The sequence below is a fragment of the Spermophilus citellus genome (assembly GCF_964194105.1).
Source record: "Spermophilus citellus genome assembly, chromosome: 5".
Taxonomy (NCBI): domain Eukaryota; kingdom Metazoa; phylum Chordata; class Mammalia; order Rodentia; family Sciuridae; genus Spermophilus; species Spermophilus citellus.
The window spans coordinates 58,524,564-58,541,446 of record NC_138186.1 but is presented as its reverse complement, the minus strand read 5'-3'; the positions used below and the strand labels follow the sequence as shown (position 1 = coordinate 58,541,446).

Sequence of the window (16,883 nt, the reverse complement as noted above, 5' to 3'; positions counted from 1 at the left end):
TCTTACATGTCTTTCCCTTTGGTTGGTTCTGATTGGTGTTCTTTTATAATAAAACTTTAATCATAAACAAAGCACTTTCCTGAGTTCAGTGAGTAGTTCTAGTGATTACCCAAACTAATATAGTCTGTAGAGACACCTGAATTTGTAGCCAGGTGATCAGAAATAAGGGTGGCCCTGGAGATTACCAAACATGAAGCTGTATCTAAAGAGAGAACTATCTTGTATATGACTGCCTTTAAGCTCAAAATTGGTCAACTTTAAGTAACATTGACATTATCTCCAATTTATTGTTGAAGAAATAAAAGTTAAGAAATATCTTTTTTTAAAAGGCATCTGATTCAAATCTAGGCCCTATGGGCACCTTATATATGAAATGTCTTCCCTCACCACTGCTTGTCTGTTCAAGTCCACATCATCAGATACTACTTCCTGCATAGTTCGGCAAGTTGTCTGATTGCCACAGCCTACCCTCTTCTTGGTTTCTTCTCCCCTATGAGATTAGTAAAACAACAGGTTTTCCAATCTTTCCCCTCAAACCCATAGAATTTTCCATTTTCCCACAACCATCACCACCCCTTCCTCAACTCGTACATGTCTTTTCCATTTTAAAAGAGTTTGGGATTTTAAAAATTTTTTCTTTCTTTTTTTTTTTTCTTTTGACTAAAAGGAAATAAATGCATGCATCCTTAAGCAAATAAATTACATTTCTAGGAACTTATTTGACAGATATACTTCTGTTTGTATTTAAATATATATATATAAAGAGATTTTTCTAGCCAGGTATGGGAGCACACACCTGTAACCCTAGCTGCTACTGAGACCAGAGCAGGAGGATCTCAAGTTCAAGGCTGATCTGGGAAATTTAGCAAAACCCTCTCTTCAAGATAAGGGAACAGGGGCCAGGGTTGTGGCTCAGTGGTAAAGCAATTGCCTAGCAAGCACAAGGCACTGGGTTCAATCCCCAGCACCAATAAAAATAAACAAATAAAATAAAGGTATTGTGTCCACCTACAACTAAAAAATAAAAATAAAAACAAAGATAAGGGAACAGGGAAATTAAGAAATGAGGAAGAGGACAATACTTCTCATGTTAAATACTTTTGTACCTTTTGACTTATAAACAATGCATTTTTGCCTAGTGGCTAAGGTTATTCTTTGCTTTCTCTATCCTTAGTAAAGTCTTGAATGTGAAAATTTTTTCTTCACTTCATGAGGCATTTCCCTGCCCTTAGTGCCTTCCTTTTCATTGATTTTTATATATCATATGTAAATATAAATATATATAAATATACATGCGCGCACGCGCACACACACACACACACATACACACATTATATGTTTCCTCTAAATGGTCTAGCCAGGCAAGGTGGCACATGCCTATAATCCCAGCAGCTCGTGAGGCTAAGGCAGGAGGATTCAGAGTTCAAAGCCAGCCTCACCAACTTAGTGAGGCCTTAAGCAACTCAATGAAATCCTGTCTCAAAATAAAATACAAAAAAGGGCTGGGACTTTGGCTCAGTGGATAAGCACCCCTGGCTTCAATTCCAGTACAAAAAAAAAAAAAAAAGACCTAGAATGGTATAGATTACCCAATTTCCAGATTCCAGTGAAATTAGTTTGTATCTCAGAGAAACCCCAGAATGACATATCTAGGTTCAAATCCCCAAACATCTAATACAAGAAAAATCTACTGAGACCATCTCTGACTCAGTTTCACCCACCAATTCTTGAGGCACAGTTAAGCTTTAATTATAAGCAAAAAGTTCACTGTGATATATCCTTTTCACTGAGGGAATAAACATGAAAATTCCTCTTTCTGCCATTCACTCCCCTTCTCCAAACTCCCAAAAACCTATTTTACTACTGCTGTTGAAAATGAGTTTCTTCTTACTTCTGGAAGATCCCAAGACTCGGCTAATTTAATCAAGGTTACTCTGTGAAGCAATCAAATAGTAAGTTCTCCCTGCACCCAATCTCTTCTCTAAGATGAACCCACAGAAACATGGGACTAGCAAAATTCCTGAATATTGAACCTAAGGTTAAGAAAGTCCCCCTCAAAAAAATGAAGTGACAATATGTTCCTAAGAGAGATTAATATTCTGCTCACTATAGCAATAGCTGTCTTATTAACTGGCTGGGATCAAGAGCTAAAGTATTAAGTTGTAAAAGCCACAATAGTGAAGATTTCCCTGTATATAATCACAAATAACAACCTAAAAAACAGCTGGTTTACATGTAAATATAACATTGCCACTGGACAAGCATGGAAATGTACAACTAACAGAAATACTAAATCAATTTAAACTAGGAACTGCAAAATAACATCTTTTAAAACTGTGCCCTGTACTTCTAATAACAAAACAGACATTCAACAAATACTTGCTGAGTACCTAACATGTTTGAAGCACTTTACATGTACTACACTTCTGCAACTGGGAAATAGCAGATTATAGACTAGTCTAATTGGGGATAATTTAAGAGAAGGATTCAGGCCAAGTCCATGATTATGAGTCACCAACATCTCTTTCTACAGCCCAAATATCATTTTTATTTAATATTCTTTGCATACACTTTTGGTACAGAAGTCAGTATTGCAATACAACTTGATTTTAAGAATCAGAATGGTACTATACAGCAGTGCCCAACCAATAGAAAAGTCAAAGAAAAGGCTAATTTTTTTTTTTCTGGTTGTCATCACATTTTTAACAGAGGACATTTCTAAAAATTAAGTTTAGTTGCAAGAAACATTCAGTCCATTCTTCTCATCTTACTGTGTATGAGTAAAAAATTCACAATGACCAATATCTGAGAATAAAAGAGGTAAAGTGAAAAGAACATGGATTTTAGAGTCAGAGAAGCCTGTTGTGATATTATGACATACAAGTTTTGGTTTTTATCCATGGTTCCTAGTTCATCACTACCACAGATCTTGTTATTTCCTGAGTGACTTAAATAATGTTAGGGTACTTAAGGTCTCCTGCCCTCCTGTCATCTGCTCTTTTTTTCTTCCCCAAACTGGGTCACAGAAACTAAAAATACACTCTAATCTTCTTCTGTCTTTCTGTCTTGGAGCTGGCTATAAAGAAATTCTCTGATAATAGATCCTAAGTCCCCCATTCCAGAGGTGTCCTGCCTTATATCTGGGAGGAAGGAATGCTACACAGGGGCCAAGAAGAATCTGAAGAGATAAGCTTTGCTGGTGCCCCCCCCCCCAGTCTATTATTAGCATTAAATAAAACCCCTTTTTGTCCAATCACATTTCTGCAAGGTTGTCCATGCTTTAATCATGCTTATTCAATGAAATTTCTAAAAAACCCAAAAGGACAGTGTAGAGGCTTTCCAGATAGCTGAACACTTGGAAGTACATATCCACAGAGGACAGCTTCTGCACATCTTGCCCTAAACACCTCTTCATTTGTAACCTTTGTAATATCTTTTATAATAAATTAGTAAATGTGTTGGAGTTCTGTGAGATACTCTAGAAAATTTATTGAACCCAAGCAAAGAGTCATGTGAACACCCACTGGTAGCCAGTTGGTCAGAAGTTTTGGAGGATCCAAAATCATGCCTGGCATCTGAAGTAGGGAGCAGTCTGGTAGGTCTCTCCTCAAGGACAGACTCACCAATAGACATATATGGGATTCCTGGGACTAACAGAATTCCTGAATATTGAGCATAAGGTTAAAAGAATCCCAAGGAAAAACATGAAGTGGCAAGAGGTTCGTAAGAGAGGATCTGACTTTATTTCTGGGAAGTGTCAGAAGTGAATTACATTAGAGGATGCATAGCTGGTGTTCACTGCTGCAGAAATTATAGCATGCCTGCTTGCTTGTGGGGAGAAATCTCCATATTTTGAGAGTATATACCAGCAAAAATAACAACTGAGTTTGAGTTCGCAATTTCCTTCATATCAAGAGACCTCGTTTCAGGTTTTATGACTGCAGGTAAGTTACTTAACCACTCTGAGCCTCAGTTTCCTCAAAAACATTAATTATTTTGGAGGCTATGGAAAGATTAAGCATGACTGCATACCAAATTATTAGTGTTAAATCTGATGTTTAGAAGATGCTCAGGAAGCATAAGCAATTTCCACTTGTTGAAATGAAGTCAGAACTTCCTCTTCTGGATATGACAGAACAATTGGTAATAAACTACTCCCCACGCCATCACCCACTACAAACAATCATAACACAAGACAAAACACATGAGGCAGCACAAGACTATAATAACTAAGAAGAGGAAAATTCATAAAGTGATACCCAGGATGGCCCTGACTTTTACTGAGAAGGTAATTTTCCACCTGTGCCTATGATATAGAGAGCTAATTAATGTCTGCACACAGCAAGAAGACCTCATGGGCTGAGACTAAATCAGACTTTGACACAGATAAAATAGCTCAACTCTGAGTCAGGGGACCAGAGAGGTGGAATGGGATCAGCATGGGGAAAGGTAGGTAAGGACAGAAGTCTATGTGGAATCAATGGTAAGTAAGTATTTGGTTGAGGGTTGGGCTAAATGATTCAGGTTTCCCAGAGAATGGCTATTGTGGAATTGATAGTACCAAAAAGATACCTGAAGTCTAACAAGCAGGACTGGAGGGCTTTGGAGTTCTAGTCAAGAAACATATCTAACTAAGACAACAGAAAGGTCATATCAGAGTAAGAACTATGCATACTGGAGCAAAGTCTTATTATGGATCTACCCTAATAGGAGGTAGGAGAAGTTACAAATATACAAGGGGAGAAAACATAGTATGAAGAACCTGCAATGTTGGATTAGAACTAGAGAGATCACTATAAATACATGGTTTTAAATATCTATTTTAATATGTATATATAGATACATAAAAAATAAATGTAGGTCCATTGAGAGGGCCTATGAGTAGTGACATCCCCATAGCAACAAGCACAACTATCATCTTCTAAAAATCACTGTCTACTAAAAGGAACCAGGCTTTTTGCAAAATGGTTGATTTGAGGACTTGGATAGCAAAAAAATCCAAGATGTGTCTAGGCTGCTATATTGTGCCAGAAAGAAAGAAAAGCTCAAAGCATAATGGGGTTATGAAAAACAACAAAGACAGCATAAAAGGGCTCCTACTGGCCAAATCAAGGACAATTTAAGCTTAAGAATAATGGGACTGCATGAATAGATACTGATATAAATAAGAAATTGCAGATTTGATCCCAAGCATTGCCAAAAAAAAAAAAAAAAAAAAAAAAAAAACCCTGAAAGTTTGGAAAGGAAGAAGGTATTTACTAGTCACAAAGTACATTCCTGGGGCTGGGGGTCGGCAGTGGAGCGCTTGTCTGGCACATGTGAGGCACTGGTTTCGATCCTCAGCACCACATAAAAATAAATAAATAAAATAAAGGTGTCGTGTCCAACTACAATAAAAAGAAATATTTTAAAAAGTCCATTTCCACAAAATACTTATTGATTACATAGGGAAAAATTAAATTTATAGTGAAGTCTTGTAGACATCTCCTTAACCCAAGAATCAGCATCAGCCGTCAAAGAACAAAATCACATGCCACATGATAGGGCTGAAACACATAATTTCTGTGGTCAATCATCCACATAATGGGATATTATCTAGCTAAATATTATAAGCCAAATGGAAAGATGTCAGGCTTTTGTCAAACAGAGAAAGAAAAATTTAGCCTAACACATGTATCACTCTCTTTTGTGTGTATGTGTTAAGATAGCCACGTACATGGGTTGATATGTACACAGAAAATTTCAAGGATACATAAGACAGTTAACAATGATTAGTTCTGGAAAACAGGAATAGATACTTAAAAAGGGGTCACAGCATTTTGGTTTTTTCCTACCCTTGTATATTCAATTTTTAGCATTTTTTTTAAGTGAAGTCTTCTTTGCAGCAGTACGTACATATAACACCAAAGTCTTAGTTTATTCCTAACCAAAAGGAAATTCCTTGGAGAGATGACTGACATTACATATGGGTCAGAATTAAGTACAAAGTGAGCTATGGACATATTATTGTGCCAGAAAGGAAAAAAGCACACAAAAAATGAATGGAGACATGAAAAGGACAAAGAAGCGAGTACGGTGGGGCTCCCACTAGCCAAATTTAGAACAATTTGAACATAAAAAAGAAACCATTGTAACTAAAAATATTAAGAAAATTAAGGAAGTAATTACTGCAAGAGTGAAGATAGCAGTTAATTCTGGAGGAGGAAGAAAGCACACAGTGGACTTTTGGAATGCTGGTTAACAATCTGGTTCTTGATCTGAAAAATAATTATGTGAATATTTTATAATTATTTATTAAACAATAGGTACCTGGTATGGACTTGTAAATGTACATATTATATTTTAAATTTTAAAATACAAATTTTAAGGTTTCAGGAAAAAAGAAGTAGCAAAGTAAAAAACAAGTCTTCTGGAAGAAAATTATCATATTTTACCTGCAAGAGTACGTAGGCTCTCCTACTTTAAAAACTCGACCACAAAGATGAGAAGGTTTGTTTGCTTGTTCAAGTTTTGGAAATCCAAATGCAGGATCTTCACCACAGAGATACCATTCCATTGGTCCCAACAAAACATGCTGTGCCAGCATGTCTTCTTTCTGTGGAAAAGGGTTGGGTCCCCTGCAGTATATTTTGGGTACATAGTGGGCTAAATGCTGGTATACTTCACTAGTGAGGTCAGTTGCTTGAAGCCATTTCTTTAAAAAAAGAGAACAAAATAAACAATGTCAATAAACTGCTAATTCAAACAATTATACCCAACCCTCTTTTGGATACAAAAATAATACATCTTATTTATAACACTCATCAATGTATATTAGAAACAATCTATTAAAATGCCAAGTGTTTTCGAATTCTACTTCAAAGTCTAAGGAAAATTAAAATAAAGCAAACCCTTTGTTTAAAAATGACTTTTTAAATTCAATACCTTTTTTTTTTTTAGAGAGAGAGAGAGAGAATTTCAATATTTATTTTTCAGTTTTTGGCGGACACAACATCTTTGTTGGTATGTGGTGCTGAGGATCGAACCCGGGCCGCACGCATGCCAGGAGAGCGCGCTACAGCTTGAGCCACATCCCCAGCCCCTTTAAATTCAATACCTTTATTTATTTATATGTGGTGCTGAGAATCAAACCTAGTGCCTCACATGTGTAAGGAAAGCACTCCACCACTGAGATGCAACCCCTGCCCTTAAAATGACTCTTGAAACAAAATTCTATAGGAAGAATACAAAAATAAACACAAGAAATTCTTACATGACACTAGTCATAAAGTACATCTGACTTCTTTTCTTCTCTAATACTTTGCTCAAATGTTATTCTGTGGTGTGGATTCTCATGTCAATTTGCTTACAGGAAGAGCATGTAGTGAACATGAATAGCCAATACACAAGTTATATTGCTCACTGATTAATAAACAAGTTTATAAGCTGGGTGTGGCAGCGCATGCCTGTAATTCCAATGACTCAGGAGGCTGAGGCAGGAGGATCTTACATTTGAGGCCAGCTCCAGCAACTTAGCAAGAACCTGTCTCAAAAAAATTTTTTAAAAGGGGGTGGGGACTGAGGACATGGCTCAGTGGTTAAGGGCCTCCAAGTTCAATCCCCAGTACCAAAAAATACAAAAAAAAAAAAAAAAAAAAGTACATATAAAACTCTCTTATGAATGTCAGTCCACAAACGTCTTTGTTCTATCAATTATGCCTTCTTTTCCTTATCAACCTCTCTCTATAAAACATGATCAACCTGCTCTCACTTCTAAAACCAAAAAAACAAACAAACCCCCCACACACATACACACAAACCACCCTATTACAATTAAACTTAGATATTATACAGGCACCAACTCAATATATCCAAAATTATACTCATAATACCCCCTCCCTCAACAAGATATCCAAACCAGAAAAACCTGAAAATCTTCCTAAGTTCTCACCTCTATATCCAAACAATCATCCAGTCTTGTTAACTACTAGGCTTCCTAAATATCTCTTGATTCTGTTTCTTCACAGCTTCCACCTCTAGTCCAAACCCCTTGTCCTCATCAACAGGAATAGTACATCAATATCCCACTAGCCTTGTCCTCCCTGCAGTTAATTTTCTAACCTTACTACCACCGTAATTTTTCCAAAATACCAATTTGATTCTGTCATTCAGCTTCCCAGTTTCACTTAAGATTGAGTCAAAAATCCCAACATGCCTAACAAAGTCCTTTGTTTTCGCTCTATCTCAGTCTTCTCCTGCCCTGTCTTACTCTGCTCCCTCTCTGCCTTACAAAGCTATTTTCTACTCATTCTTTAGATCTCAATTTATTTCATCTCCTATAACTCATCTTCTCAGCCCATTTCCCATCCCTACCTCCTTTCCCCATGACCCCAGGTCTAAAATAGAGCCTGGCCTCCATGAGCATTTAGCAAAACTGTTAAGTGAATGACTGTAAATATGTTTATACAATTTATTGTCACATAACACTAACATTCCAGAAAGATGCTCCATGTGGCTTTAATATAAACAGAGAAAGTAAAAATCCATGCCTGCAGTATTGATCAGATATGTCTCTAAAAACTAAACCAAATAAGCCCTAGATAAGGCATCCTTCAAACCACTTCCTTTCCTTTCCCTTTATTCTGTCATTTATCCCCATCTCCTCTGCCAACTGTGTTGATACTTATTTGCTCTCCATTCTGCTTTGTGTAATTTATAAGTCATTCTGGCTCTAAGCCAAGTAAAAATTTTAAATCAGAAAACATGAAATAAAATGACTCACTTCTACTAAAATGTAGTTACCTGAACTGCTAACACAATTCATAGATACAATGTTTGCCTATGGATTACCTAAATTCCAATTACATTTGGTTAAAAAAATTATGTACAAGTGATAACTAACACCAGATGAAATCAACGTGACATTTTTGCTTTAACTATTATTTGCATTATCTTCAGCCTCCTTCCTTCTAAGAAAGATTCAAAATATTCATGAGGACTGGGATCTTATTAAAATAAGATATATTAATACAAGCATGGAATATATCAAAATAGATTCTACTGTCATATATAACTAAAAAGAACAATTTTTTTTTTTTTAAAGAAGTGATTCGGTGATGAGGGCTCTGCACTCATAGATGGATTAATTTTGTCATTGTCACAGTATGGGTTAGTTATCTTGAGTGGATTCCTGAAAAAAGAATTGAGTCTGGCCATGCACTAAGGCCTTGCCAGATATGGGCCTCTCCATCTTAACACTTCCCAGTCTCCAGAAATGAAAGAAACACATCTCTGTTCTTTATAAATGATCCAGTTTCAGGTATTCTGTAGGCAGCACAAAAGGTCTAAGACAAAGTCCTACAGGACTAAGACAAGAACCTAGAAGTGGTGGCACTGTCATTTCAACTGCTAAATAATTTGCTAAGAACTGTTTGTGTACTTGGAAGAGTGTGTGTGTTTTCACTATATTAAACTCATGTAGTTTGATGCTACATAAATAAAAAAATAAATAAAATATTCATGAGGTAATATATATTAATTTTCTAATCAATTTCATGTTTCAGAGAACTTTTACTAAAAATTTTGTTCATTAAGGGACTGTATGGAAGCATTCATCTGAAAATAATTTTCACCCCTAAAGTGAAATTGTACTTTCCAAACACTGTCCCAAACTCTACTAGCTTTTGTGTTTACGCAAGTAGGAAAAGAAATTAAATCACTTTTAAAACAACAGCATTTCTTGGGAGATAGAATCCCAAAATTCTAAGGATCTGCTGCCTTTATAAAGTGGCTCCAAATCCATATTTCTCACTCTCTCTCCCACACGCAATCACATACATTTAAAACCCAAGAATTATTTTTAAAAAACAAGTTTTTTCTTAAAAAAGTATAAGGCAAAGAGTTATCAACAAGCAAACTTAGAATCTTACTGAGCTAAGAGATACTTCTGTTGGTCACATCCAAGAATAAACCCAATTTTTTACCCATTGTCACCAAACCAAAATATGAATAAAAGTGATCAAATTATCCTACACAATTTATTCTTTATGAATGAAATATTAAGCAATGTCTGAAAGAATTCAATTTTTTTTTTACTTTTATTTCACTTATTTATTTTTAGGTGCTGAGGATCGAACCCAGGGTCTCCCATGTGCAAGGCGAGTGCTCTACCGCAGAGCCACAACCCCAGCCCTGAAAGAATTCAATTTTGATTTACAATATAATGACAGGTTTTATTAAAAATACAATTTTTATTTTCCTTATAATTTTATTTATCTATTTCCCCTAAAACTTCATAGAATTTTAATCCAAGGAGACTAAAATGCTCCCAAAAGTAAATTATGGTATCTTGTGGCTATAAGAGCAGTCAAATTTGTTCAAAGATTTCTTCAATAAAAAATTTAGAAGCAAATATTAGCTCCTGGTTTAAAAAATAAAAAAGAATAGCTACCTTAAAAATTCACTTTAAATATCATATTATATATATTATTTTTAATACCTTTATTTTATTTTTTTTTTATGTGGTTCTGAGGATTGAACCCAGAGCCTCGCATGTGCTAGGCAAGCACTCTACCGCTGAGCCACAGTTCTATCCCTTATTATTATAAATTATTAAAAACCTGGCTCAAAAAACAAAGGCATATGCTCCCTGTCTTAGAAAGTTTACTACTATTATGTGAAAAATTAAAAAACATATAACAGATCTGAGCCATATTACAAGCACCCTCACCTGATTAAACTTACATATTTCATATATAAGGAATAATTTACAACTGACTTTCAGAATAATGGCTCACACATTGCTCCAAAGAATAAAATCTATAGCTTTTCATATTAGTTCTCACTAACATAGGCTGTTTCTTTGGCAGAAAAAATTAAGATTTCTAATTTGGCTACATTTTAATTTGTCTTTCAGATAACCCGCAGCTGTCACATCCAAGTGCACAAGACTAATAACACTTGCTTTCTTCTAAGTCCCCTATAGGGAAGTAAAGAAACTGTCAACTCATTCCATTAAAGTAAACATGTTATGACTGTTTCCAGAAGCCTTCCTTTTACTGAACGCTAAAGTTAAGCCTTAGAGCAAGTACAACAGACACAAAAATGAAAGAATCCCTAGGGGTTAGCCTTTTTATTATGGTATCTAATTATTATTCTATCACCTATTAAAATTGTATCCTTTTAACCGTATTTGATTTTGTTTTCAAACAAGGATAAGCAACATGGAAGTTAATGACAACAATCATAGTGCTCCTATGAAATTTGGGGGACAATATTAAGAAAAAATTTGAGGGCTGGGATTGTGGCTCAGCGGTACAGTGCTCGCCTAGCACAGCTGGGACTCAGCAGGACTCGGGTTCGATCCTCAGCACCACATAAAAATAAAGGCATTGTGTTGTGTCCATTTACACCTAAAAAATAAATATCAAAAAAAGGAAAAATTTTGAATAAGTTATATTAAGAGATCTAAAAATGAAGAAGAGTATTTACAGCTAAAAATAATTAATACAGAAACTCAATAATGAAAGACAAAAAGCCTAACTTAAAAATGAGTAAAGAAAATCAGGAAAATGGTTAATAACCTCACAAAAATATGCTCAACATCATGAGTTTTGAGGAAAATGCACAACAAGAAAGCACTTCACATTCAATAGAATGGTTATAATAAAAAACAGACAAATGTTGGCAAGGATGTGGAGAAATTGGAACCTGCACACATTGCTGGTAGGAATGTAAATTGATGCAGCCGCTTTGGAAAATAGTGGCAGTTCCTCAAAAGAGTAATTATCATATGACCCAGCAATTCCATTGGTAGGTATACAGCCAAAAGAAACTAAAATAATTACACAAAAAAAAATTTTAAATTTTAACATAAATTTTCATAACATCATGTTTCAAATATCACCAATGGAAATAACCCAAATATCTATAATTTAATGAATGGATAAATTTGGTACATTTCATAAAACAGAATATTATTTAGCAATATAAAGGAATGAAGTATTAACACATGCTACAACATGGACAGATTTAAAAACATTTTGCTAAAAGAAAAGTCAGCCACATAAAAATAAATAAAGGTATTGTGTCCAACTACAACTAAAAAATAAATATTAAAGAGTGGTGGGGCGCTGGGGTTGTGGCTTAGCAATAGAGCACTCGCCTACCATGTCCAAGGCCCTGGGTTCGATTCTCGACACCATATAAAAATAAAGTAAAGGTATTGTGTCCAACTACAACTAAAAAATAAATATTTGAAAAAAAAGAAAATCCACTCTCATGCTCTCACACCCACACTATACACACACACACACACACACACACACACACACTGCATTATTTCATTATTATGAAATGTCAAGAATAGACAAATCTATAAATCTATTAGTAGTTGCTTAGAGTTTGGGAATGCAGAGTACATGATTTATTTTTTTTTGGGGGGGGATGATAAAAATATTCTAAAGTTGATTGTGGTGATGGTTATACTACTCTATGAATACACTAAAAACCCCTGAATAGATTTGAACAGTATGTGAATTATACCATAAAACTGTTTAAATTTTTAAAGCCAAAAATAACTGATAGTTTTTTGTGGTGCAGGAGATTAAATGCAGGGGCTACTCTACCAGTGAGGTACATCTCCAGCCTTTTCTACTTTTTATTTTGAGACAGTCTCATTAAATTGCCCAGGCTGGCCTCAAACTTGTGATCTTCCTGCCTCAATTTCCCAAGTCACTAGGATTAGTAGCATTTGCCACCCTGCCTGGCAAGACATAATATTCTACATAAAACTTCTAAAATGAATTTGTATTTCTTTTTTTTTATATTTTTCCTTAGTTGTAGATGGACACAATAGTTTTGTTTTACTTATTTATTTTTATGTTGTGCTGAGTATTGAACCCAGTGCCCCACATTTGCTAGGCAAGCGCTCTACCACTGAACTACAACCCCAGCCTCTGTATTTCTTTTATACTTGGGGAGAAATAAAATATGTGTACTTCTTAAATCATAATCATTCAATGAAATACACTATAATCAATATGTGGCATGAAATGTAGACAGAGTCAAGAAGTGCTGGGAAAGTCAGACTGGAATAGAATTCACCAAGAAAAAGAAACTAGGTATCTTCTGAGGGCCACTGTAATTTTAGGATATTATTATTGTCCATCTGCACTTTGGTGTCCTCACCAATTCACTCAAAATAACTAGAGTAAATGCTTTTGTGAAGCACAATAGGTGGAATAGATGGGATCACAAAGTCTTTTTACCTCTTAAGAGAAGAAAACAGTGATTAAAAAACTGTAGTAAAAATCAACAAGCACTAGGTAATTTTAAATGGAAGCGATCCTAATAAATTATCGATAATAGAGGTCAAAAGCCTATAGGAAGCGCTTTCACTATTTTTTTTTATATTCTCTAAAATTTACTTTCAATAACAAAGAATGTTATCAGTATATTTCCACTTGTGACACAGGGCTGTGCTAGAACCTAAGCTAAAGAATGGCTTTAAGTATTGGGTATTTTAACTAAATACAGACAGTAAGGCCTCACAAAATAATGCCAGGCTAAGGTTATATAGCTGGAGGAATATTATATCTTTAATATTTGTTTCCATCTTCTTTATTTAAAGGAATTTTGTTGGCCCTCAGACTACACTTTTTAAATAGGTAAAACCATTTTGAAAGTCACATGAGAGTAAAGAGAGCAAAAAGTAAAATATAGCTCATATTGTGATCTTCACAGACTCAAATTAAGTATAAATTAATGTTTTGTTGCATTTCCCTTAGTTTTCCCCACTATAACTGCTTGAAAATGTCACTGCATAAAAACTGAGAGCACTGGCTTCCAGTACTGGCTTTATAGCTGGCTCCCTAAACAATCTGGAGACCTCTAATCACCTGGTAGCCTGGATAATGGAAGATGCAGTCTGCACCAACAGACATAAAATTGGTGCTGGTGTAGGGGGAACAATATGAGAAAAAAATAGATTAGATATTAATTAGAAGAGACATAGATAGTGAAGAGCTTTTTATTATTTTATTTTTATTGTTTTCCTGCTTACTTTTGACACCACTTTCATTTTCTTTTTCAAATCTCTTTGATTAATGAAAGACAGATGGAGGCTGAAATTCCTTGAGTTGGGTAATAATGAAGTAGACAGTAAATGAGACTAAAAAGTTTAAAACATGCAGACTCATAATTCAACAAAGTATTTCTTTAAACTTTTTACCTCTATTCCTGTCATTTACTTCCACCTAGACTTTGGTGCTCTCACTAATTCATCAAAATAACTATTCACTGACCAAAGGACTCCATAGAGCACCCTCCCCACCAAATTTTGTTCCTAACATTCCTAACAGCTTTTTAAATTGGAGGCCTCGGAAGTGGAGCCCAAGTTGTTTTGGCCCATTTGATAATCACTGTGGAAAATCTGTTCTAACTGGGTGTTCCCTATCCTTATAGAGGAAGATGCCATTGAGTTTATTAATCATTTTACAACTCTGCTACCTATACTAGCATATTCATATTACACTTCTCATACTGAGTTTAAATGGTTTAAGATTGGGGCCTAGTGGATGTGTAACCAACGTGATTCTGCAATCTGCATTTGGGGTAAAATTGGGGGTTCATAACCCACTTCAATCTAATGTATGAAATATGATATGTCAAGAGCTTTGTAATGTTGTGAACAACCAATTTAAAAAAAAAGATTACAAAAAAAAACAATTAAGAGTAGAAATCACTTAAATTGAAAAAGAAAGAAAATCAACATACTCAATATATGAATTTTAAGAAGGTGACTATAAATATTGACAATCACTTAATAAAGCTTTTGAAGAAAAAAAAAAAAAAGATTGGGGCCTAACTGCCCCTACTATAATAACCAACTCACACTATTATCTTGTATTGGTTGGCCAAATCTGCTTTCAAAGTTATATAACGTTTGTTCTCCATCCAACTTTTCCCAACTCCTACTTGTTGGTTTTTTTGTTTTTTGTTTTTTTTAATTCTCCCAGCCTCCACTACTACTTTCTCACGTTCAGTACACGGGTGGAGACAACACTTTCAACATGTGCACCAACGTTGCAATAATTGAATCCGTGCAAAAAAAAAAAAAAAAAAAAAAGCACTGAAGGGGGCAATGAGGAGCAGCATTTGCATCCTTGGTGCCTGGGGTTGTCATAAAAACAAAGTTGGGGCTTGGTTAGGGAAGCATGCGTCGGTGGAGGAGGTACTGCTCCCCTTATCCCAGGACCAGGAAATCAAGGCCACAAGATAGAGCGATTATACCCAGCACTAGGAAGAGCTAGTATAAAGGGCAAAGGCCCGTGCGTTGGAGACTTAATAGAGTGCGCGGGGAAGGAAGAATAATGGAAGCCCTGTGGGTTCGCAGGACAGAAGGGGAATGTAAAGATGGTTGGGGCACAGGAGAGCTCGGGGGACTGCCGAGGACAGAAGCAGGATTCGTAGCCTCTCTAGAACCAGGCCGCTGCTTATCCCAAGTCAGTGCCGAGCGGCCCCGGGACTTCCAGCAGTCGGTTCCTCCCCCGGGGCGCGGCCTGGGAGGCCAGAACGTACCCACCCCGCTCCAGCACTCACCCCCGCGGTTTCCTCAGCGGAACATTCCAGCAAACTGCGGTCGATGGCCTGCACCTCGGGCTCCAGCTCCGACGCCATCTTCTCTCCTCCTCCCTAGCACTACCGCCGCTACAGCCGTCCGAGGGCCGCAGCCTCGCCTTAGCCCCGGCAGCAGCGACAGTCACCCCTACTCCAGGCAGTCAGTCCCGGGCCGTCCAGGCAGCCACAGATGGAGCAGGACAAGGAGCAAAGGAGGACGCGAACCGACGGGACGGAAGGCGGTCGCCTGTGCTCGCTCTCGGGCTCAGCGCCCAGGAGTCAAGTCACAGCCTCGTCCGTGACCCGTGGAAGGACACAAGCAACCCCAGGCCTGGCACTGCCGCTAGCCACTACCGCGTCCCACACCAGGAAAGGGGCAAAAACACCCGGGAGGGGAAGCAAAGCATTCTGGGTACTGTAGTCGTCCCCGGCACGGGAGAGAGGTGGCGCCCTTATAAGAGTGCACCACGAGAGCATTATGGGAGCTGTAGTCCCAGGAGGACACGGGGGGAAAGGGCGGGAAACGGGGTGGGGCTTTCCCGTTTAGCTAGAATCGTGACAAGACACGCGAAGAAAGAAGCGCCGTCCCACGGAAAGAGTCGGAAGAGCAAGATAATATGGGAACTGCACATTTATTCCTGCAGTTCCATTTGTTCAGTTTTGAATCTCTAGCACAGAGAGCAATGCCTGGCAGTAGACACTTGTCAGAGTCTGGCATATGGCAGGCTCTCAATACTTGTCAAATTAATGAATGGGTTACGTTCTGTTCCCATAGTTCTGCTGCCCAGTCATTCATCATACCCTCATCCCTTATACTAGTAGCCAAAGTGAGTATTTCCCGAGATTTTGGAAGTTTTAAGACAGGTTTTTAAAACTTGCGAGAAATTTAGTTATCACTACTTATTAAGATTCATTACAAGGGGATCGGGTTGTGGCTCAGTGGCAGAGTGCTTGCCTCGCATGTGTGAGGCACTGGGGTTTGATTCTCGGCACCGCATATAAATAAATAAAGGCCCATCAACAACTAAAAAAAAAAATTCAAAAAAAAAGATTCATTACAAATCCTCCTGCAAAGGAAAAACTCTATCCTGCTAATTTAAAGATTTGCTTTTGATAGGGACTTTCTCTAGAAATATAACCTCACTGTTAGACTAAACGCAAAAGGAAATTATGTTTGGTTAAAGATAATGAGACTCTTGACTGACAATTAGGTGACTGAGTTTCATAGAACAAGGCTTTAATCTCTTTAGAGTTTTTCAGAAAATTGCTTGCATATTTTATCAGGT

The 16,883-nt window shown here is 36.8% G+C and overlaps 1 protein-coding gene across 7 annotated transcripts in view; it reads right to left on the bottom strand.

Moving 5' to 3' along the window:
• The window catches only part of UBR2 (ubiquitin protein ligase E3 component n-recognin 2), a 126,790-nt gene extending 110,783 nt beyond the window's left edge, over positions 1-16,007 (bottom strand). For 4 of the 7 annotated variants that reach the window (XM_081296003.1, XM_081296005.1, XM_081296006.1 and 1 more), the window contains exons 1-2: positions 15,580-16,002; positions 6,435-6,694 (exon numbers count right to left, since the gene is read on the bottom strand). In XM_081296003.1, the coding sequence (XP_081152129.1) occupies positions 6,435-6,694; positions 15,580-15,657 (338 nt within the window). In that variant the 5' untranslated portion in view covers positions 15,658-16,002. Of the gene's footprint in view, positions 1-6,434; positions 6,695-15,579 lie in introns of all 7 variants that reach the window. The other 3 variants (XR_014022239.1, XM_081296007.1, XM_081296002.1) reach the window with 3 other exon arrangements.
• Positions 16,008-16,883: the final 876 nt, after the last annotated feature.